The sequence below is a fragment of the Lipotes vexillifer genome, unplaced genomic scaffold, assembly GCF_000442215.2.
Source record: "Lipotes vexillifer unplaced genomic scaffold, Lipotes_vexillifer_v1.1 scaffold164, whole genome shotgun sequence".
Lineage (NCBI taxonomy): Eukaryota > Metazoa > Chordata > Mammalia > Artiodactyla > Lipotidae > Lipotes > Lipotes vexillifer.
Genome location: NW_006789313.1, coordinates 3,987,972 through 4,013,118, shown reverse-complemented (window position 1 = coordinate 4,013,118; position 25,147 = coordinate 3,987,972). Strand labels below are relative to the sequence as shown.

The 25,147-nt window shown below is 42.6% G+C and overlaps 1 protein-coding gene across 1 annotated transcript in view; it reads right to left on the bottom strand.

Annotated features, from left to right (window-relative positions):
• Positions 1 to 25,147, bottom strand: part of RYR3 (ryanodine receptor 3) — a 394,047-nt gene that overhangs the window by 110,859 nt on the left and 258,041 nt on the right. The window contains exons 45-50 of the mRNA XM_007462557.1: positions 24,792 to 24,927; positions 14,201 to 14,381; positions 12,640 to 12,751; positions 9,866 to 9,986; positions 3,572 to 3,741; positions 957 to 1,177 (exon numbers count right to left, since the gene is read on the bottom strand). Of these exons, the coding sequence (XP_007462619.1) occupies positions 957 to 1,177; positions 3,572 to 3,741; positions 9,866 to 9,986; positions 12,640 to 12,751; positions 14,201 to 14,381; positions 24,792 to 24,927 (941 nt within the window). The remainder of the gene's footprint in view (positions 1 to 956; positions 1,178 to 3,571; positions 3,742 to 9,865; positions 9,987 to 12,639; positions 12,752 to 14,200; positions 14,382 to 24,791; positions 24,928 to 25,147) is intronic.

The window sequence follows — 25,147 nt, the reverse complement described above, 5'->3', positions numbered from 1 at the left end:
AAAGAGTCCATCTTCCTTTGACCCTACCAGTCCTGATGGAGTTTCCTGACAATCTCCCCTCTTGTCTTGGGGGTGACTTTACCTTCCTCCCTTGTTTGGCTCTGATGCTCATCTACATACCGCCTTTCATTCCCCACGGGGAATGGAGATGCCTTCTTTTCTTCGTTTCAGGCCTTGTGAGGCCTAGAGGTAGGTTGTTTTGATTGACACTTTTATAGTCTGGCCTCTGTGTAAAGGTCCACTCATTCAGAATAGGAAAATCTGCTTCTGGCTCTATTTTAGGAGCTAAAGCATTATTTCTTATATGCGGTAGGGGGCTAGGCCTGCCTAGAAATAAACCACTGGTCAGTCCTTTCAGTTCTTATTAGTTCTGAATACTTCAGGCCTGAAAATCAGTCTCATCTCCTGGTTCACCAACCCTCAAGGCTACAGCCTGAGCTGTCGGCCTCACTTCCCCAGAGCGAGAGATGAGCCTCAAGGGAGAGGCGATCAGAAAGAACCTGTGGGATAAGTTAGAAGTTTCGGATTAAAATATACATACATACATATATATATATAAAATAGATAACCAACAAGGACCTACTGTACAGCACAGGGAACTATACTCAATATCTTGTAATAACATATAATGGAAAAGAATCTAAGAAAGAATATGTGTCTGTGTGTGTGTGTGTGTGTGTGTGTGTGTGTGTGTGTATATATATATATATATATATATATATGTATAACTGAATCACTTTGCTGTACACAAAACTAACACAACATTGTAAATCAACCGTATTTCAAAAAAAATTTTTAAAAGAGAAAAAAGAGCCTGCAGCAAGTAGGGGAGCCAGCACATCCTTAGAGTCTGAGCATATCCTCAGACTAGATTCATCAGGTTTTGGGTTACACAATTCAGTGCAGCTGATGTGGACGCATACGCGCAAGTGAAGAACCTAAGACCGTGTACTTACTTGCAAATGGCCAGCAAACACTCCTCTATGGTGTCCCTCTGAGCTTTGGTGAGGGAACGGCCCTTGGAAAGCCTGTATATTGTCTGCAGTGTAGAGTCGATCAAAGAGGAGTAGTGCTCTGTTCCAGCAAAGAGAGGGGCGCATCTTGTGAGAAGCGGGAGCACAGCAGAACATATGTACCTGTTCAGTGCCAGCACGGCCTCGGTGGTGCTTAGGGAGACCTAAAGAAAGAAGATTGAGACGCTGATTTGTCTCCTGGGAAAGACAGAGCCAGGCTTCCCCCTGTACTGAGCTCTCATCTAGCAGGGTGGGGAGGTGTACACATATGCGTGTTTCACGGTGACAGGCTGAACCACTTTCTACCTGGTCTAAAGAGACCTATTTCTCTTTTGCATCTTAAATGAAAAAGAATCAGGTTAAAAGAAACAATAAACAGAAGAAAAGCAAAGGCTAGCCAGTGATAACTCATTCCAAATGGTCCACAAACATCTGTTCCCTTCCAAGAAGAAGCCTAAACGCTTATTAAAATCAGCTGATGACCAATCTAACCCAACACCCTTGATATTTGCAAAGACCAACTGCCAGGCTACTGTATTATTATTCTGGTTTTCGCTCTCTGTTTTCACCGCATGGAGACTCACAAGCTGTCCTCTTGCGATTTTGAGATTAGTAAACGGTTACAAGCTGAGCAAGCTCTCAGACTCACTGGTTGTGTGACAATTTTACAGAGAGAAAGTGGAGCTCTGACCTCCATCACCTAATTTTTGAGCATTGTGAGCAATCTGCAATCTGATAATTGGCATGAGGGTGAGACATCACTGAAGGGAACCTAACTCTGCATGGGGAAAAAGTGTACAAGGAATAGAAATCAAGGGCCTTCTCTTAAACTCTGCTGGAATCCTCATTCACAATGTTATCTCTTGCACATTTATACAGGTTAGATTTAAGGAAGGCCCACTTAGTGACACTACATATAGCCAAAGCATGCTTAACTACCATCTTTGAAAAGTGCAGAACTGCCAAAGAAACCTTGAGGTCCACAGAGATGAAATATTATCCTTATTTCCCGTCATGATCATAGCCATCATATCTGTAACGCATTTCCTTTAACTTATGATCTGATAAACTGTTTTCTTTGAATGGTACATATTTCTGGGTGTTTCTATTAATTATCAAAAGTTTGCCTTCTAAGAGCTGCAGTAATCATATGGAAAGGAACAGCTAATCTTCCACATTTATCACTTTAAAAGACAGAGCTGTTAAAATGAGGAAGGAAGAGCTTTGATTCCGGTGGCTTAAAAGTTTTCAAAAGAAAATGCATGAAAATATGTGTGCTGAGGAACTGAATACAAAACTTCTTTTGTGGTAGGTGGTGTGTAGACAAGCATGGGATTTGAACACCAAATTCTAGAATAGTATTTGCTGTTTATTTGATCTGTAAACAAGTTGAGTGCTTTGATGAGGAAACTTGGGAATGTCCCACAAGTTAAAAATATTTTAAATCAGGGAATTTATAGGAAACCTCAAAAAAATCGCTGTGGAAGCATTGTTTTAATTTTACAGAACAGCCATATGCCTCTAATGCCTTCATGGATATACCATTTCTTATCTCTATGCCACAGATAGGGACAGAGCTCCCATTCAGACTGGGGCTCATCCTACTTTCCATTTCTGGGTGACCCCATCCATTTCTGTGTAACTCGTTCAAATGGAATCCACCCCAGTTAAGATATTGGTTAGCTAACCACCCGTCACCAGAGCTCAGACCTCTATTGCTGTTGGACACCAGGTGGAGCCTTTGAGAAACTTTATGACTGATCATGAAGATATGCCACTGGCTCTTTAAAAACAACCCTAAACTGGCCAAGGTTTGTTTGAAAACTTACTCTGATCTAATTGGTCTTTCCTCCTTGGACCCAGGACTCCTAGTACACTATCTCTCTGCTTCATCCTGACTTGGAGCATCTGGCATCTATGTGTTCTAACTCCTGGGGCCTCCTGTCTTGATGTCTCTTGATGTTGGATTACCCTACCTCACACTTGACTTCCAAACTTGGATTTGCACTTGGCCTCTTACATTGACCTTGTCATGCTGTGAGCTTCAGACTATCCTTCCTGATGGTCAGTGCACGTAACTTAAGGAGTGAGAGTATGAAGAGTATTTCCAGCCTATCATGCTGCCAGCCATCCTTTTTCATAAGTGACAGAGCCATAGTTCTCATGTAAGGGAGATTTTGTCTCCCAGGGTACCTCTGGTGAATTGCTTTGGGGGGTGTGTGCTACCAGAGGGCATGTAGTACCAGTAGAGGCCCAGGATGCTGCTAAACGTTATGCGATGCACAGGATGCTCCCCACCCCCACCTCAAAGAGTGCTGAGCTTGGGAAGCCTTGCCCTAGAGGGAGCTAGATTGAATAACTGAGGTCCAGTTTACCTACATATAAGTCTCTGGACTAATAAATTCACATCTGTCATTTCTTGGTTCCTCTATTTTCTCACCCTTTAAAGCAAACTGTTAGTATGTAATCAGTGAGTAGATAGAAACTATTCACTTCTAATTCCAATGTTAATCATTTAAAATGATGGAAAAATAATTTTTATTATTTTAACCACTTACTGTATCTAAAGAGGCAGAGGCTCTTAAGTCAGGTAAAAATCCAACTTCCAACAAGTGGAGCAGGAAAGTTTGATCCTTTATACCATAAACACGGTCCAAGAACAGCACCATGGGTGCCTTGTGGTCGGGGCAGAAGTTGGCCGCCATATCTGGTTCGCTGACTGATCCATCTGAAAGACACACAAAGAATGTCATTTCCCCTTTTCTAGCTCCACAGTCTCAAATGGAACACAGAGCTTGTGTGGCTATGGCCTGTTCTCCTGACAAGAAACAGGAATTTTAGAAATAATACAATGTTGTGCTAGAGTCAGCTTATACTGGCTTGGAAGAACTGACTGTTAAAATTTCAGGAATTTTGTGAGCCAGTTATTAGATATATCCATTATTAAAAATTATGATTTGCAATTGAGTATATTTTAAAAGGTAACAAGTACTCAAAGATCACCACTTCCTAATTATTGTACTATAAACTATACTTGAGGTTATTTACATCTGTTGTATTTGTATGTTGGAAGCACAGTACAACAGGGTGCTATGTGCATTCTCTGTCCAACTCCATGCTCAGTGGTGTCACATTGGGAGCCTGAAATTGGTGGGTAAATGCCAGGAATCAGGGCTTGATTTATTGCTTTGTTGAATGATGAATAAAGTGAGGGAGAAAAATGTAAGGCAGATTAAATTGAAAAGTGTGTCATGCTTATAGCCATTGCAACATAAATAGCACAAAACTGAGGAAATACTCTTTCAGTATTTAGAAACTATTATTTGATTTGGGTGCAATTTAGATCAGATCATCCAAGAATTCTAACCTTATTTTAATAGAGCAGTTCAAAGATAAAATGGGGGAAATATCATGAAGAAAATAAAAATTTCTTGACTTGGAGAACAAAAAGGATCTTGAAAGAGGATAAAAAAGAAAGTCTTCCTCCTACTGTTTTGTTAACACCAAAAACTAGGAAAGAGCCCCTAAATGATCAAGCTAAAGTCATAGCGTCTATAAACACTGTACTTCGTAAGGCACCCTGAGAGCCGCAAACATTTAGCGCTATCCAGCCCAGAACCTAAGGCAGCCCAGGCACCCGTGCAGGGCTCTGGGAGAGCAAGGAGAGAAGACACCTCCCAGATAGGAGGCTGCCTGCTTCTCCCACCCTGAGCACCAGGGGGCGCTGTTTCCGAACATCGGAGGCTGAATTAATCTCTCAGACACGTGGTGTTCCGAAGAACAGTATTTTAACGGGATACTAATGAGTGCTTTGTGTTCCAAAGGTTTGGGAAACATTGAGTTCAACATTTATTTTCTTTATATTTTGTTTTCTCAGAGCCTTTATAATCTTAATGTGCTTCATGAAGTTATAAAATGTGATACATTCAAGAATGATGTCACCAAGACGGGGGGGGGGGTAGGAGACCCCAGCCTTGCCCCCCCCCCCCCCAAAGATCAACAATTAAACGCCTATCCATGAACCAAACCAGTGTGGGAGAGCTCAGGGATCCACTTAGGAAACTTCAACAGAATGGAACAAAAACTCAGAGTAAGTGCACAAAAAGGGAAGGAAGGGTAGCTTTATTTTGCCTGCATCGCAGTGGCAAGAGGGGGGGGGGGGGGTAGGAGACCCCAGCCTTGCCCCCCCGCCCCTCAAAGATCAACAATTAAACGCCTATCCATGAACCAAACCAGTGTGGGAGAGCTCAGGGATCCACTTAGGAAACTTCAACAGAATGGAACAAAAACTCAGAGTAAGTGCACAAAAAGGGAAGGAAGGGTAGCTTTATTTTGCCTGCATCGCAGTGGCAAGAGTGAAACTCCTCAGCTGGAAAGAGTTCCTTTTGCCAGAAAGAGAGAGTGTGGTGGGTGATCGGCTTTCCCAGCCTTCTGGGTCACTGCATGAAGGACTAGCTTTGGTTTCACCGCACCCAGAGACTGGCAAAGCTGAGGTGTCTAGAGATGGCTAGGAACAAGGACGAAGGGCAGGGGCTACCAGTATCAGCCACACAGTAGGAGCCACTGTGGTTCCCAGTGACCTGCTTGCTGAGGACCCACCAGCTTCTGCCACTGAAGAGACCAAAAGCCAGCACAGCCGCCACAAAATCCAGACTTCACCAGTTTTTGTCCCACAGGTTTTTGTGTTCACAGATGCCCAGTCACCTGACTCTCTCCCCAGTGCCTCTCCTGCAACAGCCAGAACCCAAAATCCGCACTGGCAGCCAGCCCCAGCCTTGTGGTTGTGAAAGTACAAGATGCCACCTAGACCCCTTCAGCTGAAGGGTTAGTCACTCCAGCTGTGCAGCTGCATGCTGCCAGCCCAGCTCTCATCACTGGCCTCCACTGCTGTGCATGCACCCAGGTGAGACCCTGCAGGCATGGGAGTGCACGCTGATAGCCAGGGTCTCCGCAGGTGCTAGTGTACCCACAGTTGGCTCTGGTCTTTGCTGTTGGTCCCTGCCATTGCCACTACGTGTGTGTCTGCAGTTGGCCTCTGCCACTACACAGTCACCTGCAGCTGGTCCCTGCAGCCAAGTGTATGTGTACCACTGGCTCTGGCCACCACTACTGCCTACCCTGGTCCCTAGTTACTAGAACCTAGAGGCACTGCTTAGGACCCCAACAGCCCTTGAAGCCACTGCGGACCCCAGGCAACACTTGCCAAGGTCCATGCAGTTGTCAGTGTTGTTGATCCTAGTGGCCTGAGTCAGTAGGACATCATGCCCCCTCTGGACCTGAAGCTGCCGCACACCCCCATACTTGGCGCCCTGTACCATTAGACCTTGGGTCACAGTACACTTTAATGAACCCCACCTGAAGGTGAAGCTCTTTCTTTGCCAAAGTCAGTCCATAAAGTCTGGAAGAGGTGACTGCTTCTTCAAAGGCACAGATACCTATGCGAGGCTACAGGAATCATGAAGAATAAGGGCAACATGACAGCACAAAAAGAACACAGTAACCTTCTAGTAACGGAACTCAAGGAAATGGAGATACATGAATTGCCTGTCAAAGAATTCAAAATAATTATTCTAAAGATGCTTAGAGTGCTACAGGAGAATCCAGGTAAACAACTTAATATAGAGAAAACAATACAAGAACAAGATGACAAGTTCAACAAAGAGATAGAACAGAACATTAAAAACATAAAAAAGAACAGAAAAGAGATACTGGGGCTGAAGAATACAGTGACTGAATGGAAAAATTCAATAGAGGGCTTCAATAGCACACTGGACCAAGCAGAAGAATCTGTAAACTCAGAGACAGATAATTTGAAGTTACCCAGTAAGCAGAACAAAAAGAAAAAAAGAATGTATAGGAATGAAGGTCTTACAGGGCTTAAGGGACACCATTAAGAGAAACAATTCACATATCACTGGAGTCCCAGGAGAAGAGAGGAAGAAAGAGGCAGAAAGCTTATTTAAAGAAATAATGGCTGAGAACTTCCCAAACCTGGGGAGATACTTGGACACCCAAGTTTATAAAGCTGATATGTCACCCCCAAATTTCAATCCCAAACCATCTTCTCTAAGACACAATGTAATAAAACTGTCTTAAGTCAGAGACAAAGAGAAAATTAACAAGAGAAAAAAATTTCTTCCATGCAAGGGAACCCCCATTAGACTATCAGTGGATTTCTCAGCCAAAACCTTGCAGACCAGGAAAGAATGGAATGATATATTCGAAATGCTGAAAGAAGAAAACTGCCAACCAAGAATACTGTACCCAGCAAATTGTATTTCAGGAATGAAGGTGAGATAAAAGCTTTCCCAAACAAATAAAAGTGGGGGGAATTCATCACCACTAGGCCTCACTTATAAGAAATGCTGAAAGGAGTTCTTCAAACTGAAATGAAAGGATACTAATTAATAACATGAAAATATATCACACATTGTTAAAGCTAAGTATATAGTCAGATCCAGAATACTCTAATACTGTAAGGAAGGAAATAAGACAGATCAGAGCAGAAATAAATGAATTGAGAATAGAAAACAATAAAACAATAAAAATTCAACAATAAAACAATAAACAATAAAATATCAACAAAACTAATAAAATATCAAAACAATAAACAATAAAATATCAACAAAACTAACAGTTGACTTTTTGAAAAAATAAACAAAATTGACAAGCCTTTAACTAGACTTACCAAGAAAAAGAGAGAAGACTCAAATAAATAAGATTATAAATGAAAGAAGAGACATTACAACTGATAACACACAAATAGAAAGGATCAGAAGAGACTACTATGAACACTTATATGCCAAAAAATTGGACAACCCAGAAGAAACTGAAAAATTCCAGAAACATAGAAGAAACCATAGTGGGTAAGCTCCTTGACAGGGTCTTGGCAATGATTTTTCTGGATATGACACCAAAAGCAAATACTGACAAGTGGGACTACATTAAACTAAAAAACTTCTGTATTGCAAAAGAAACAATCAACAAAGTGAGAAGACAACCTACAGAATATGAGAAAATATTCACAAACCATACATCTAACAAGGAGTTAATATACAAAATATATAAGGAACTATAAAAACTCAACAGCAAAAACAAAAACAAATAATCTGATTTAAAATGGGCAAAGGACCCAAACAGACATTTTTCCAAGACATGCAAATGGCTAACAAGTACGTGAAAAGATGCTCAACATCACTAATCATCAGGGAAACCACAATGAGATATCACCTCACACCTGTCGAATGGTTATTATAAAAAACAAAAACAAAAACAAAAACAAAAAACCAAGGGGTAGCAAAGGCTGGTGAGGGTATGGAGAAAAGGGAATCTTTGTGCATTGTTGGTGGGAATATAAATTGGTGCAGCTAATGTGGAAAACAGTGTTGAGGTTCCTCAAAAAAATTATAAATAGAGCAACCGAATGATCCAGCAAACCCACTTCTGGATATATAGCCAAAGGAAATGGAATCACTATCTCAGAGAGATATCTGCATCCTTATGTTCACTGCAACATTACTCACAATAGCCAAGATACAGAAATAAAATAGTCTAAGTGTCCACAGATAAATAGATAAAGAAAATGTGGTATGTATACACATATATACAGACACAAAGGAATATCAGTTAGCCATAAAAAGAAGGAAATCCTGCCATTTGCAACAACATGGATGGATCTTGAAGGTATAATGCTAAGTGAAATAAGACAGAGAAAGACAAGTATTGTATAATCTCACTTATGTGTCAAATCTAAAGTAATTGAACTCATAGAGACAGAGAGTAGATTGATGGTTACCAGGTGTTGGGGGAAGTGAGAGAAATGGAAGATGTTGGCCAAAGGGTACAAACTTTCAGTTATAAGATGAGTAAGTTTTGGGGATCTGATGTACAGCATGGTGACCATAGTTAACAATACTGTATTGTGAAAGTTACTATGAGAGTTACTATGTGAAAGTTACTATGAGAGTAGAACTTAAATGTTCTCACCCTAACAACAACAACAACAAATGGTAATTATGTGAGGTGAAGTATGCATGAACTACCCTTATTTTGGTAAACATTTTGTAATATCAAATCATAACATTGTACACCTTAAACTTATATAACATTATATGTCAGTTATATCTCAATAAGGATGGAAAAAATGTGATATATTCCATAGGTTCCCCAAAGTGACTGACTGCAAACCCCTTGTTGACATGTACACCAATTAATGTCTTTTATAAAAATGTTCCTTGGAACACTAGTTTTGGGAAACTCTATAACAAAATCATACTATCTTTTCAATTCTTCCGTCTGCTAAGAGGAAACTGCCTGGATAGCAGGTGGAGTGACATGGAGAACCTGTGTGCTTTTGGGAGAGTATAAGTTTGGCAAAGTTAATACGGACTGATGCCCAATGTCACATGTAGCACAGGGGGAAAACTCTTTATGATCCATGGCTGTGAGGGACACAGTACTGTGGTGCAGGGGAGCCTGGGTCAGACCCTATCCTTTTGTCGCTCTGGCTGGCTGCACAAGCTGGGGGCGCAGAGGCAAAGGAGAAGGAAGTTTTGGTGAGAGATCTCATTGGTTCCAGTCCATCAGCCTCCTTCCAGAGGGTTGGCGTTCAGAAGACTGAGGTCTGGACTAGCCGTACTGATAGGAAATGGGGTACGGGAGTCTCAACGCAGGGGAGCAGGGGAGACAGCAGCCGGCTGGAGCTGGGAGGAGAGGACCCCTCAACACCAGAAAAAGAGCAAAGATAATTCGCCTGTGCGGCCTGCCCTGCAGTAGGAGGCGGATGGAGTCCTGCTGTGAGCAGGTGGCCCTGGGGAGACTGGCAGAACTCAGCCTCCAGCAGCTTCCCTTACCTTTGTTCAGGGAGGGCAGTTTCAAGGGGATGCTGATGATTCCAACCAAGTCCTCGGTGGGGACCAGGGAGCGCAGGATGGACCTGATCCGGATGGCTTCCCCCTTTCCTGTCTGGATAAGCTGCAAGGTAGGTTTGGAGAGTAACATAAATGAGGTTCCCACACTCCTGCTTCAGAAGCCTGGGGCAGCAAAATGGTTCTCCTTGTCGGGGGGATGGGGTGGGGACACGTCTATGTTTCCCTAATTGTTCTAGACATGTGTGACCACAGGGAAAAGAGGAGCTTTCTCTTGATTTTTTAGAAGAGCTGCTACTGAGGGAATGACTCTGGCCAAGGAGGGTTAGTGTGTTCCTTTGCTGCGACAGCAATGGTCATGCCATTTTGGCATCAAGTTTCAGCAGTGAAGGTGCAGCCTGTCCTCAGTGTGACTGCAATACCAGGAGCTCTTGGTGGCTATGACAGGAGTGGTGACAATGTGGGCACAATTCCAGACCCTGGAATTCTGCTAAATGTAGAAACGACTTAGGAATTTCTATTTCCTAAAAGTTTGATTAATGCTGGGACTAGGGCAATAAAAGGGGTGTAGAGGATGTCAGAGAGAACGTGAACATCTCAAGGGAATCATCCGGGGACGGATAACCTGATCCTTATGGCCACAGGTGGGATGTACAGGTGCACATTCTCTTGGATCTGGGGGCGGCAGGTGCACTTCTGGGCACAGGCTCTTAGCCAGCAATGGAACTGTCATGAGCTCAGGATAGATTCTACCCAGGAGGGAGCTGGATGACATGCTGAGACATAATGCTCGAAGGACTGGAGACAGGAGAACACCTGTGTGTGAGCTTAGCTGCCACCTCTCATTCCTGTGGGCAGAGGGGAGGCTGTCAGTGATGACGGTGTCACCCCTCCCCCTCACTAACAGAGGAGGGGCCAGGGGAGAAGTGTGTGTGTGTGTGTGTGTGTGTGTGTGTTTATAAGGTATTGAATCTGAGGGGCAGTAAGCAAGGAGGAAACGCCTTCCCAGTGGGGCTCTGATGACTTAGCTATCCCGTGCTGCCTGTCTTCCCGAGACTAGGCAAACGGTGTAACCTGCTTTTTGAAGTGATTACAGGTGATCTGGGGAAATGACACCCTGCCCCAAGACTGTAGGACACCCCAGTATTTCCCTAGCCCCCTTTCAAGTTTCCTTTATTTGTTTAAGGGCACAGAAATGGAAAGATGGGCCTATGTGGGTAAGGTACAAGTTCCACAGTGGGAACTAGAATACTAAGTTAAGAATTCTGATCGGCCTCACTTTGGAGATTTAGACTTTCCCCTCTCCACAGTACTTTTATCCTAGATTCTTCCATACTGGAATAGTTTCCCTAAACACTTGTAGATGCATTTGCAAACAGGCTACATCATTTATTAGATAAGACCATGACAAACTGGAAGAAAGATAAGAGTGAATGCTTTAATGCAATGTCTTTCAAACTGTAGTCATGACCAATTAATGGGCTGTAACCTCATTTAGTGGATTGTCACCAGCATTAAAAAGCATGAAATAAATTAGTATAGAATAGAAAATATTAGAGTGCATTATCCATAGTAAGGATAAACTTTGTTTCTGGAATATATGTATACTAGGTTGCAATGTAAATTGTATTTCTTACTATGATCAGAACAATTTTTTTTTTTTTTTTTGGTCAGAAAGAAAGTTTGAAAGCCACTACTTTAATTGATTCTGTCTTTCATTAGCATTAAACAAATACAACATATCCACTGTTCTCTTGGCAGTGACCAAATATATAACCTCATCAATACCAGAAACCACTATTTATGTCATCCCAATCTGTACTGCAAGTACTCTCAGGAGACGCTCTGACATAATCCAAAGGCAGTGAGCACCGCGGAGAGAGGCAGGCGCCTGAGCCCTGAATGAGCAAATCCAACAGTTCTTTTAAAGAGTTAACCAAGTATTTTTTTAAATATAAAAAGCTATCTTTTCTGTTTTCCTACAAGAAGTAATTATTTCCTCTGTCACTTATGATGTGAGTCTTTATGAGAAATAAGGCCAATCTCTTTCTCCACCCCCAGCAGAGATGAAAAAAGGAAGGTGAAAACATAACTTTTTTGTGGTACGTGGGCCTCTCACTGCTGTGACCTCTCCCGTTGCGGAGCACAGGCTCCGGACGTGCAGGCTCAGCGGCCATGGCTCACGGGCCCAGCCGCTCCGCGGCATGTGGGATCTTCCCAGACCGGGGCACGATCCCGTGTCCCCTGCATCGGCAGGCGGACTCTCAACCACTGTGCCACCAGGGAAGCCCTAGAAACATTTTTTTTTAGTATGTCTGTAAAGCTTACCTCTGGGAAATAAGCAAACATGAACCGTGACTACCTTCCTGATGCCTGACACCATGGTTGTCAAGAAAGGATTTTCCATGTGGAGTGTCCTGATAGACACAATCAAGAAATCAAGTTGGTCACAGTTTGACCAAGGTGAGGCATAGGAAAACATAGTTTTGGGAGGCTTTTGAAACAGGATATGTATCAGATATGCCCCATTAGTGTCACAGAGGAATCACACAACGCAGAGATCTTCCCAGGAGTCATTCCTTGGAAAACTGTAGAATCAGGTACGAGAGATGGAAACTACTTTTGATATTGGCTACAAGGAACAGAGAGAAAGGCATGTTCACAAATGTCAGAGTTGGAAGAAGAAATGACATTCATGAAATCTACACTGTTCCTGGTTCAAGCCCCTCAAGTCTGCTCTCTGGGAACTCATCACTTACGTGCATTTCAGGAGCACAGCGGCCCAGCAGATCTATAAGAGCCGAATAAAATGACATAATTGCGTTGCCCATGTGCACAATCTCTTCTTCATCTTCATGGTCCTCCATGCTGCTGAGAGAGAACCAACACAAGGAGGTGTAGGCAGCCTGGCAGGTGGGGCCGTGTTTTAGACACGATATAGAAACACTTTCTCTGCTCACCCTGGGCTTCACGCATCCTTTCCGTTGGGCTCCTTCTCTCCCTCTAGTTGTCAATGAGACGGTTTAACTCACCAAGCTCAAGGGACCCAAATATTTGTTCATGACATTCCTAGGGTCCCATGAACTTTACTGACATGAATGGATCATGAAGACCACACATACTCATGGAGCTGCACTGTGACCCCCAAAGCTCCTACCAACCATTCCTTCCCTTTTCCTTCCTTAATAGACATGGAAAGCACATTGGACAAGAAGTCAGAAGGGTCAAGTCCAGGTCCTGGTCCTGTTGCTAACAAGCTATTTGACTCTGGGTCTCAGTTTTTCTCATTTTACATGAGAAATTTAGGACAGTTTATGTTCAGGATTCTATCTAACTCTACCAGATCACCTACCAGAACTAATAACCACACCCCCTCCAAAAAAAAAAAAAAAAAAAAAAAAAAAAAGGAGCCACTGGCTGCAAAGTTACCTCTGCTGAGTTATATCCCATCTCTAGATTCTGGGGTCTAATCTAGAGGCTGCAATACAAGGGAAATGTTCACAAGACATAATGAAAGGAAGGTCACAAGGCAATCTGATAACGTACTAACTATGTCTTTAACCATTAAATACCAAGATTTTTTAATTTTGCGGTATGCGGGCCTCTCACTGCTGTGGCCTCTCCCGTCGCGGAGCACAGGCTCCGGACGCGCAGGCTCAGCGGCCATGGCTCACGGGCCCAGCCGCTCCGCGGCATGTGGGATCCTCCCGGACCGGGGCAAGAACCCGCGTCCCCTGCATCGGCAGGCGGACTCTCAACCACTGCGCCACCAGGGAAGCCCTAAATACCAAGATTTTTAGTGCTGTGATTTTTCACATTCTGCAGCTTTCTTTTTACCTAAGGAATCAAATCGAACACGTTTGGAAGAGGGAGTGCAGGGTACTCCCTCTTCTTAAAAGTGAGGTATGAGATGGGACACCAAGGTTCAATATACTGAAGGGAACGGGCTGGGGTTAGACAGTGACTGGAACCCTGTTGGTCCAGGCCTCTTAGCCTGGATACAGCTTCCTCCCACGGGGATGCCATAGGGAGGCGCGGCAAGGGCTGAAAGAGCTTGCTGACTCCTCCATTTGCCAACTGGCCTGAGTGGAGTAGGAGAAATGGAAAGGGGTGAAGATGATACTGACCACTAGGCTTACTGGGAGTCAAGATAACAACAAGCTTGACAAAGTGACCTAAAATGTGTGAGCCATAACTGCAAAGCGCCTGTGCTTTCTCTACCAGGGGGAGGTTATGGACGTTTACTTTACCATGCGTGTACTGAGAATATTTCAGAGCTCACCAACCATACTGGGGTGAGAAGACAATTCATTCACTTACACTTCTCTTTTATACCCCTGCGAGGGGAGGTCGAGGGCTGGGTTCTCGGAGATCTTAATGGCGCCTTGCATGGCCGCCAATAGACCATTTCCTCCTTCACCCCGCAGGGCCGGGCCGAAACACTCGGGGCGTCTGATGAGCAGCTTGACCACGACGCTGGCGTTTTCTTCCACACTTTCACCTAAGGGAAAGAAGCATTATTACCATCTCATTGGAGAGAACAACCCCGGAATTGATTTCTTTTTGGCCATGCCAGGTGGCTTGGTTCCCAGACCGGGGATTGAACCCATGTCCTCAGCAGTGACAGGGCAGAGTCCTAACCACTGGACCGCAAGGGAATTTCCCCAGATTTGATTTCTAATTGATGAGGCTGGGAGAACAGTATTTGGCTGACCTTGTCACATACTCTTAAGATTAGAGAAGGGAGCTTTGATAAATTACATCAGACTCTATTTATTTGAAGAATTACGATTAACTGATATAGAACAGTCTTACTTCTCAGTTCAGGATTCTGTGCTATTCACATTATTTCGCTATATTTAGGTCCTCAGAGGGCAAGAAATATACTACTGAATCTGCCATGGATTACTGATTAATTCACAAGTGACTTTACCTCTTTATTAACTCCCTGAGGGGTGCTTAATAGGTATTTCCTTCCTTCCTTGAGAGCAGGTAAGATGGTAACTCAAGCGGGTGTGCCTCAATTAACGTCTGGAGAAGTGACATGCTAGCTCCTGAGCTGTCTTCTCTCAGAGTCTAATACATACCCTAGAACAACCAGGTCTGTGGGGATGAACCTCAGGGTATTTCTGAAATCATTTATCCAGGTGAGAATCTACTCGGTAATGTTATCTTGGTTACTCTTAGACTAGCTCTGTGGGGAGCTAAAGGTTGGACTATTGTATTTTGCTGGTATTTTTCTTTGGAAGAACCATAGACAACTAAGACAGGGTATCATTTCCCAAAGAAATAATTAAGCAGTGAACTATGACATGTAGAGAGGGATAGCCAATGCTTCTCAGAGCCAATATTTATAATCAAAAGTAGTTTTACAGCTTGTTCAAACAATTTCATGAAACACACTTTCTGTCTCAGTGTCTCAGACGACAACTTAATTTGTGTCTAAGAACTTATCCCTGGGCTAATAAGAAGCCTCAAAGACAAGACTTTTTGATATTGTATATTGGATGAAGCCTAAAGAAAAACTTTTAAGTAAAATCATTAGATATTATTAGAGGATTGAGCTCTATAATAGATAGCATCTTGATATGCTGTTGTAATATTAATTATTTATTCTTGCATTAAAATTTTCCTCCAATCTTATCAGGCTAAGGCAGTAACTATTATTTCACAGTTTCTGTAGTCAGGAATTCGGGAGTGACTAAGTGAGGTGGTCCTGGCTTGGCATCTCCTATGAGGTTGCAGTAAAAATGTCAGCCAGCGCTGCAGTCTTCTGAAGGCTTGACTGGACGTGCAGTTATCAGCTTCCACGCTCCCTCACATGGCTGTTGGCAGGAGGCCTCAGTTCCTCACCATGTGACCTCTCCATAGGGCTCCTTGAGTGTTCTCATGACATGCCAGCTGGCTTCCCACAGAGCAGAGGATCCAAGAGAGAGGGTAAGGCAGAAGCTGCAATACCTTTTACAACTTTGTCACATACTGTCACCTCTGCCATATCCTATTCATGAGAAGTGATTCACTGAGTCCAGCTCACACTCAAAGGGAGGAGCATGGAAGAATTTATAGATATATTTTAAAACTATCACAGGAGTTTAAGTTCTGCTCGATGAAAAAATTTATGAATCAACTTAGAGTAGAGCATTCGAGTGGGAACCCATAAAATCTGGCTTCTCTTCCAGATTTTTCGCAAATCCCTGTGTGAGTACGTACACTGCACAGTCTCACTGGGTCTCATTTGCCCTGTTGAGATGCTTGTGCCTCTTCTAGTTTTAGAGTGAGTCTATTAGTTTAACCTATATGCAGAGATTTCTTCCACCATGTCCACAGCATCAGAAGGGCTGAGCTTGCTGTTCAAATATTTGAAACTAACTTGCGCCCACACAAACTCACAAGTGAACACACTGCTGTGTCTCACAGCCCTGGAGAGTCTACCGGTAGTCCTGGTCAAGAGCTTGGCCTGCTGACGTCCTCTTTTATCCCTTGACCTTCCACACCACAGGTAAAATTCAGGATTGTAAGTATATATACCTCTGTAAGTTTTAGAACTGTGTAACTAGGTTCCGAATATTTCATTAAACTGAATTTATACAGCCCATCAGCATGCACTCACTATTTCATAGCTCAATCCTTCAAGAAGAGGCTGAAATTTTTATAAAGAAGCTTTTCTTCGGGTTTCATCTAATATAACATCAAAAAAGAATTTGTTTTTAATTAAACCAGAATCCATGTGAAGAAAATTCTCAGGAGATGCTATAAAGGTAAAATAATCACAATAATGGTATGGTGGAATGAATCAGGGAAGGAAAGGAACCCAAGGACAAGGTTGAGTGATACTGTACAGTTTACAGAAGAGCTCAGATAAAGAGGTGATGCTAAGTCTTAAGGACATATTTTCCTATGAGGTGAACCTAGCATTGATACATGATAGAGTTTAATCACAGAGGGATACTTAAAGAAAAGCACCATGATAATCAGCATATTTGAAAGCAAATATTCTTAGTTACAGACATAACTCACAGCTGGCTACTTTCAAATGTTGTTCGCCCACAAAACTTACCAGGTAGCACACTCTTAGTTGTCATTTTCTATTACAAGAATAATGAAGCTAGAACTTTGAAATCGTAAGTGTCAAAAAATGGAGAAAAAACCCAACCCTGTTAGTCAAGCTTATTTAAACACTGTGCTCGGATTCCTTCAGTTCTCAGAATGGAAACACTTGTGGGTCAGCCCTTGTCTTTACCAGCACGCTGAAATTAACTTAGCTCTTTCCGAAGCGATCAGCATCATGGAATTTGATGGAACGTGGACCACAACGTCCAAAAGAATTTGAAAAATTAGGCTATGAGTTCTATATTGAGTTTGCTATTGAAATTCATTTGCCAAATTAGCCTTATTTTATCTGAATTTCAGGTCTTCAAATCTAAGCTAATTAGGTTGGAGCTACAATGGACCCAGGAAGCCGTCGCTTGATCACTGAATTGTGGTCAATCCGTGGGGGATGCAGAGGGCGCCCTGCAATAGGAAGGAACTGAAGTGCAACCATTGATGCCAACTGGAGAGGGGACCAAGGAAAAGAATTTCTCAAGGCTTCACAAGGTAGAGAGGATGATTAGAAGAGAGAGAACATTCTCTTCCTAATTACCTGTAGTTCAGGAAGTTGGACTGCCAACCTAATCCACAGCGGGGAAGCTGAATACTGACCTTGAGGGCATTTTTCAAGGGAGAGAGAGATCTGAGGTAAGCTAGTTTTGCCCAGGGGCTTACAGCAATGTTTTTGCTGGAGTTCCAAATGAATAATAAGCTTAATAGCAGTGTGTATGTTCACAGAGCCTTTCTTCAAAGGCTCTCAACACTGCCTTCGCATTAGGACCTTCTTTTCAATGTTCCTAAGAAGTTGGATGGAAATGGGATGATCCTCCCCATTTTAACCAGAAGCGGTCATTCTCACCACAGGGATGATTAGTAAGGATGAAACGATTTTACCTTCCGCCCAGCCCATCGCTTTTCTTACTCTCTCAATTCTAAACACAATCCCTGTTTTAAGTTCCTTTGCCTGGAACCTTGCCTTTCTCATTCCTTTGACATAAAACCTTGATCTAGGTAACTCCACTTCATCCTTGAGGACCAGCTTAAGCTTGGAAGCCCCAGAGGATCTAGTCCTCTCAAATACCCTATCCTCTTCCTTAAAGCACTGCACACAAGTATAATTAATGAATTGTATCTGTCTCTACTTTTCTCACTAGACTATGTATTTAATAAGAACAGGGCTCATGTCTGAATTATCTAACACTGTATGCTCAAGCCTCTTGTTAACATCATGTAGAGGCTTGAAATGATCAGATGGAATGCTGAGGGTGATTCTCCATCACTGCATTATCAGACCAATTATCAGCCTTTGTTTGCAGGAAGCAAGGCTGTCCATTTCCTAGGATTATAAATTTGAGAACACCTCAGACATTTTAATCCTAACCATCCCCGGTCATCAGTACCAATCACACTGAAGAATGGTTATTACATCTTTTTCTAACTCTAAAAACATGAATGTATGAACCAGCTGATTCTTTTAAGCATTCATTCCTACTATGCCCTTCAGAGCTAACATGCTACTTTGTACTCTTGATTCTAAAAGACTTTTCTTCCATTGTTATTGAGACATAAATGACACATCCTAAAAGTTTTATGGCTCCCAGCTCAACGCTCCCCAGTATGCTCTCCCCCAACTACTCTGTTAAACTATGTCCATTTCTTTCTTCAAGATGTTATTCAACATTTTTCTTCCCCAGGCATTCCTATATTCACTTCACCAGATTCCAATAAGCACCATCATTTCTGGCCTGCCAACAGTCACATGTCTCACTATGTAGGTAGGTGTAGTTGAGTTTTTAGTATGTATGTACGTTGCTGATCATTTTACTTGGGCTTGCTCTGTTTGCCGCTTTGATTTGTAAGTGACTTCAGGGCAGAACTTCTAGAGCATGTCTCCTGTCACTTCTCATAACCCCTCATGTACTCTTCACATGTCATATGATGGATGCCCAGCTTATGACCACTGATGATCAAGCTGCCTAGGGAAACAGATTCACCAGAGCTAGGACATACTGTGTTCCTCACAGATAAGCTTGTAGCCTGAGGAAGATATCACTACAATTCTCCAAGGACTCTAATGAGGCACAGAATTACTTTTTCTTTCTTTTTGGGGATTTGTAAGGAATCTTTTCCTACTTGGTACTACATTAGGAAGGGATTAATCAGACACCCAGACACATCTGTGTGTACACTGGCTATAAAGTTTGCAACTCCTGGGTTAATAGAAACTTGTCAGCTTCAGTACTCCCAGCATTAAACACGACCCAAGGCTTCCCAGCAAGCTAATAAAAATAAAGTGGAGAAAATGATATGCTTTAAGAAGTGCTTTTGAAGACACATCTTCTTTAAGAAGATTTAACACCAACTGTAATAGAAACTAGTAAAATAATGTTAGAAAGAATTTTCTAATTCTATTATTTTGGTATAGCAAGAGATTTTTAAAATTGTTTACTTTTAAAAAACATCTTTATTGGAGTAAAATTGCTCTACAATGTTGTGTTAGTTTCTGCTGTACAACAAAGTGAATCAACTATATGTACACATATATCGCCATATCCCCTCCCTCTTAGCAAGAGCTTTTGATTTGCCTTCAAAAAAAAATTTTTTTTGAACATTAGCACCAAACAGAAATTACATAATTCCACAATTACTGATCAGCTCAAAGGAGGAAATGTTATTTCTCCTTGTTCATTAGGGAGAAAGTGTTATCAAGGCAGTCCTACATAATGGTTTGAGTACAGTTTGGCCTCTGGAGCCAAACTGCTCTGGTTCAAATCTTAGGAAAAGTTTTACTAGCTGTGTGATTCTGGGAAAGGTACTTAATCTCTCTCAGCATAGGGGTGTTCAACCATAAAATGATAAAGATAACTGTATCTAACTCATTGGATTGCTGCATCAAATGAATAAGTTAATACATATGAAAGTACTTTGAACCATGCCTGGCACATGAAAATGCTAAGTGCTAGCTGTTATTACCACCGCCACCATCCTCACCATGCACTACCACCTACCACAGTCACCCCTACAACCCACTATGACCGTCTGCCACCCAGCCATCATATACCACCACCACTACCATCACCCACTACGACCACCCCTACCATCACTCACCACTGCCCACGAAACATTATCACCACACTTACCATCACTCACCACCACTCACCTTGATCACCTCACAAAACCCACGATGGCTACCACTCAACCATCATATCCCATCATCACTGTCATCACCAATCACTACCCACTATTACTACCCTCACTGTGACTCATCCACCATCACCACCTACCACCAACCCACCCCCACCATCACCCATCACCCACCATAACCACTCCCGTTATCTATCATGATCACCCATAACACCTTCATCTTTCGCTGCTGAGCAGAGGCCACAAAAGTGGCCGGGAAGTCCTTTGTAATCACCTCTTAGATATAAAGACTTTGAAATAAAGATGTAAAGACAAAGAGCTTTGAGATCCCAAGGAATCTGTTTATGAGAGTCTTCCCATTTCAAATGCCCTAATACTCTTGTAAGGATCACAATAACAATGTCAACTAACACAACTGCAGGCTTACTACATTTCCGGCAGTGTGCTAATCTGAGTTTTCCATGGATTACTTCATTTAAGCCTCACAACGACTCTGTGAGATATATGCAATTATTATCTGTTTTATATACAAAAAACCCCCGAGGCTAGGAAAGTTTTAGTAACTTGCCTAAATTCACAGAGCTAGTGATGGAGCCATATCTGAACCCAAGATACTCCATCCTCCAGCCCAAACTCTTCCATGTCATTCTGCTGCGACTGAGCCGCTCTATCTCCTCTAGGTGCTCAACAAGATTCTAATTTTTTCTTTTTCCATACTTGCCATCTCTCTCTCTTTCGTGCTCTCCCCTGTGACAGTCCACTCCTACCATTTCAACTGAAGGTGACCCGCAAGTCTACTCAGTCCCAATCTGTTGCCTGATTGATCTCTATCCTATTGCCCCAATTAGGGGCATCTCCATTTGGGGTTCGCAAATCATTACCTGAATCACACAAGCTCATTACCCTCCATCTCAAACCATTTTCTCCTTTTGACCATCCTTATTTCTTTTCTCCCTACCCTTAAATCTCTAAGCTTCAGGACTTCCCTCGTGGCGCAGTGGTTAAGAATCCACCTGACAATGCAGGGGACAAGGGACACGGGTTCAATCCCTGGTCCGGGAAGATCCCACGTGCCATGGAGCAACTAAGCCCGTGCGCCACAACTACTGAGACTGTGCTCTAGAGCCCGTGAGCCACAGCTACTGAGCCCACGTGCCACAACTACTGAAGCCCGTGCACTCCAGAGCTCATGCTCCACAGCAAGAGAAGCCACCGCAATGAGAAGCCCGTGCACCGCAAAGAGGAGTAGCCCCCACTCGCCACAACCAGAGAAAGCCCGCGTGCAGCAATGAAGACCCAACCCAACAACAACAACAACAACAACAAAAACCTCTAACCTTCAAAGTGACTTCTGTTCCTTTTCTCCCAACATACCCAGGGCCCAGCCACCAGAGTCATCGCCACCAGCCAGTCCTATAAATTCTGTCTCTGTAATTTCTTTCCAGCTGATCTCTTCCGTCCCATTCCCATCACCACCATTATAATTCAGAGACTCATTATCCTAACCTGGGCACAGAAGTTCCCAGTGGTTGCCATCAATCTCTCTTCTTTCCCAGTTCTCTCCACACTGAATCAAGACAAAACTCTTCAGCTTGGCATTTAGATTCTCCCTAGTATAGCTGCCTACCTGCCTTTTAAACCTCGTCTCTTACCACTGTCAACCATGTATCTATCCTCTAGATCAGCCAATCACTGTGTTTCCTGAGCATGTGTGCTTTAGCTCTCAGGCCACTGTTCAAGCTTCTCCTTACCTGGATCACCTCTTCTGCATCTCTGCATCTGGAAATCTGACCCTTCAAAGCTCATCTCTAATATCACCTCCCCCAGGAGGCTTTTTCTGATCTCAACAGGATGTGAGCTTCCCCTCGTGAAATCCTCTATCACTCTGTCCCTACCTTACTCCACTCCTTATTACAGTGACCCCTCTCCATGCCTGTTCCACTTACTAGACTGTTAATTCTTTCAGTGCAAAAGCCAACATCCTTTGCCAAGACCAAATGTGGCCTTTATATAATAGAGACACAATAAACATTAAAGTGCACATATCTTCCTACTGATGGTCTAATAGATTTGCTAGAAGGTATTGCATTATGAAATCATACTGTAGAGAATATATTAAAAAGACATAAAACGATCTGAAAGCAAAGAGGGTGGACCAAATGCTTTTGGTTTAGAGTTTAGTTGAATATGGTAGTACCTAATAAGCATAAGGAAGTTTTGGAATTTGGCCATCCAGGTAAGACCATAGCCAGTGGACTCTACCTTCATAACCCATGTGGACAGTCACACTAATTGACTCATAAAGCACTTGATCTTGACTGTGAAGGTGGCCAACATGAATAAATGGGTCCTGCCTGTATCTGGTTTGTGTCATACAGTCTATTTACATAATTTGGTGACATGTATGAATCCTTAAAATCTATTTAACAAAGAATTTCCCTTTATTACCACAGTCAACTCTGCATTAATTCTGGACATGCAATCATCTGGATTAGAAGTAAGACAGACTATTAGAGGATGCTCTGAAACTGGCCTCAGAGGAAGAAAATGGAGTTTAGCAATGCTGATGATGAACAGACAGGAGGGACAGTGACGAACACGCAGAGAGAAGCAGAAGGCCCGAGTTCCTAGAAACTTGGCTGGATGAGTCCCAGGGGAACAAAAGGTAGACATCTCAAGGTCTGTCTCCAAGTCAGGAAAGGGGAAACACTGGGACAATGGAAACCATTCAAATATTAAGAATAGAGTGCATTATGGTGTAGGAAAATAAGCAGGGGGGGTGGGGAGGGGAAGGAAGACAAGAAGAGCACATGGCTCTAATTCTGTCATTCCTTCTACATTTATTTTTTGGAATCCTATAAAAGAGGGCTTTCACTTACTGACTGGTTACTCTGGGGTACCTTTCATATAAGAAAGGCTGGATAAATACTTGATTCTTTTCTATAATCAATTTTCAGGATAATTAGTTCTTGCTCTAGTGACAACCAAAGATGATGGATTTTTTAAAAAATACACTTAATGTTTCAGTCAGTGGTAATCGTTATCATTTTGATGTTCAAAATGTCATTATCGTTTGATGTTAATTTGACTTTAAAACATGTCTTCAAAGTAGAAACTATGAAACAAGATATATTCTGAGGAGTCTAACTTGCATGCCTGTCCTTTCCAACTTGCTTTCTCTTTCCTCTGTAGACAACCATTTAAAAATGATTTTGGTTTATTCTTCCACCACTTGTTGAAAGGAAGAAAAGCAATTCTGTAATAATATTTGTATTCCCCCCCAATTTTTTTACTAAAAGAGCAGCATTTTGTGGAATATTAATTCAGCTACAGGATGGGAAGTAGGGGGTACTACTGGGTTCCTTGAGGGTTATTGTTGAGATCTACTTTTCACTCCTTATAAAAGATTTATTCTTATATTCCTAGCTGTCTCCTCAAAGAACATACATGTTTGCAAAAGAAAAAGACCCTCACCCACACTATTTGGCAATATTTAGGAAGACCACACGTCCAGCAATTCCCCTTCTAGGAGTTTTTCCCAGAGGTTGCGCTAATAAAATTACAAAGTAATAGATGCCTTTATTCTGTTCCTTGAAGTTCGGGGACCATGTCTTGATTGTCTTTTATTTATTTATTTTTTGTGGTACGCAGGCCTCCCACCGCTGTGGCCTCTCCCATTGCGGAGCACAGGCTCTGGACGCGCAGGCTCAGCGGCCACGGCTCACGGGCCCAGCCACTCCACGGCATGTGTGATCTTCCCGGACCGGGGCACGAACCCATGTCCCCTGCATCGGCAGGCGGACTCTCAACCACCGCGCCACCAGGGAAGCCCCATTGCCAAGATATTTTTAGGTGAACTCTCATAGTTAGAAAAATCGGCATGATTGTTTATTAGGTGCAATCCCTCTCTGTGATCACTTAACCAGCCCAGATGGATTTGTTGGCCTGAAGCTCCAAACTGGGAAAAGGGAGAACTGTTATAACTATAATGTAAATATAAGTGAATTAGTATTTTAGCAGAATCTAGGGAGACAAGGTACAGTTTTAAGAAAGTAGTTTACTTATTTTACACAATATTCAGCACATTAAACTAGTGAAAATACAGAATTTGTGTCAACTTGGAATTCACTACAAATGAGAGGTGACTTGTATCAGTATTAAGAAAAATAATATTTAGGGTTCCTATAGCAATTTTTTTCTCCTGGGAGTTTAGTTACCTTTAACAGTGATCAGTTATTCCTGATTTTTATTCATCCATCCATCCATCCATCCATCCTTCCTCCCATCTAACTATCCATCCATCAATCCATCCATCCACCCAACCAACTAATAGTCTAAGGATCTGGAGGCACACTTGCATTTAATTCTGTGCAACAGGTGAGATCAAGATATTAATAAGCCCCCTCTTTTAGGAGAAGAGGTACAGAGAGATGACAAGCCCAAGCCCATGCAGTGAGTTCCTTGCAGCCTCTGGCACTAGAGCTCAGGACTGTCCATTGGATTCTACTCTTGATCCTTGTCTAGCCTGATTCTCCCTGAGATTTTTCTTCCAGCTGCCACCTACCTATAGAATCTATCATATTTATGGAGAGGACGCAGTGCAAAGGATTTCCTTTTCCTAGTATCCACCACAATTATGCCATCCTAGGTCTGGAAAACATGGAAAACTGAGACTCACTGTTCACGAAGACGGCAAACCTCAGGAAGGACAGGTAGCGCTCCCCTTCAATGGGGTTCCAGCCGACATCAGGGTATCCTTTGGCCAGAAGCATGGGGCAGCTTTGTAGGCCACAGCCTGCCAAGTAGGTCACCACCTGCCAAGAACAATACAAAAGTAAGTGCCCAGGTTTGTTTGTTTTTTTTAATGTAAGTTTTTTACATAGCTATAAGGCAGGCAAAATTCTGGGAACTGAAGGGCTTTCATTTCCCTAGAAGCTAGAGAGAGCCCAGGACTTTCCAAGTAAATAATTTAGTAGATTTGAGATTGGAACCTTTTATTCTCTCTCTTTTTTTTTTTTTTTTTTTTTTTTTTTT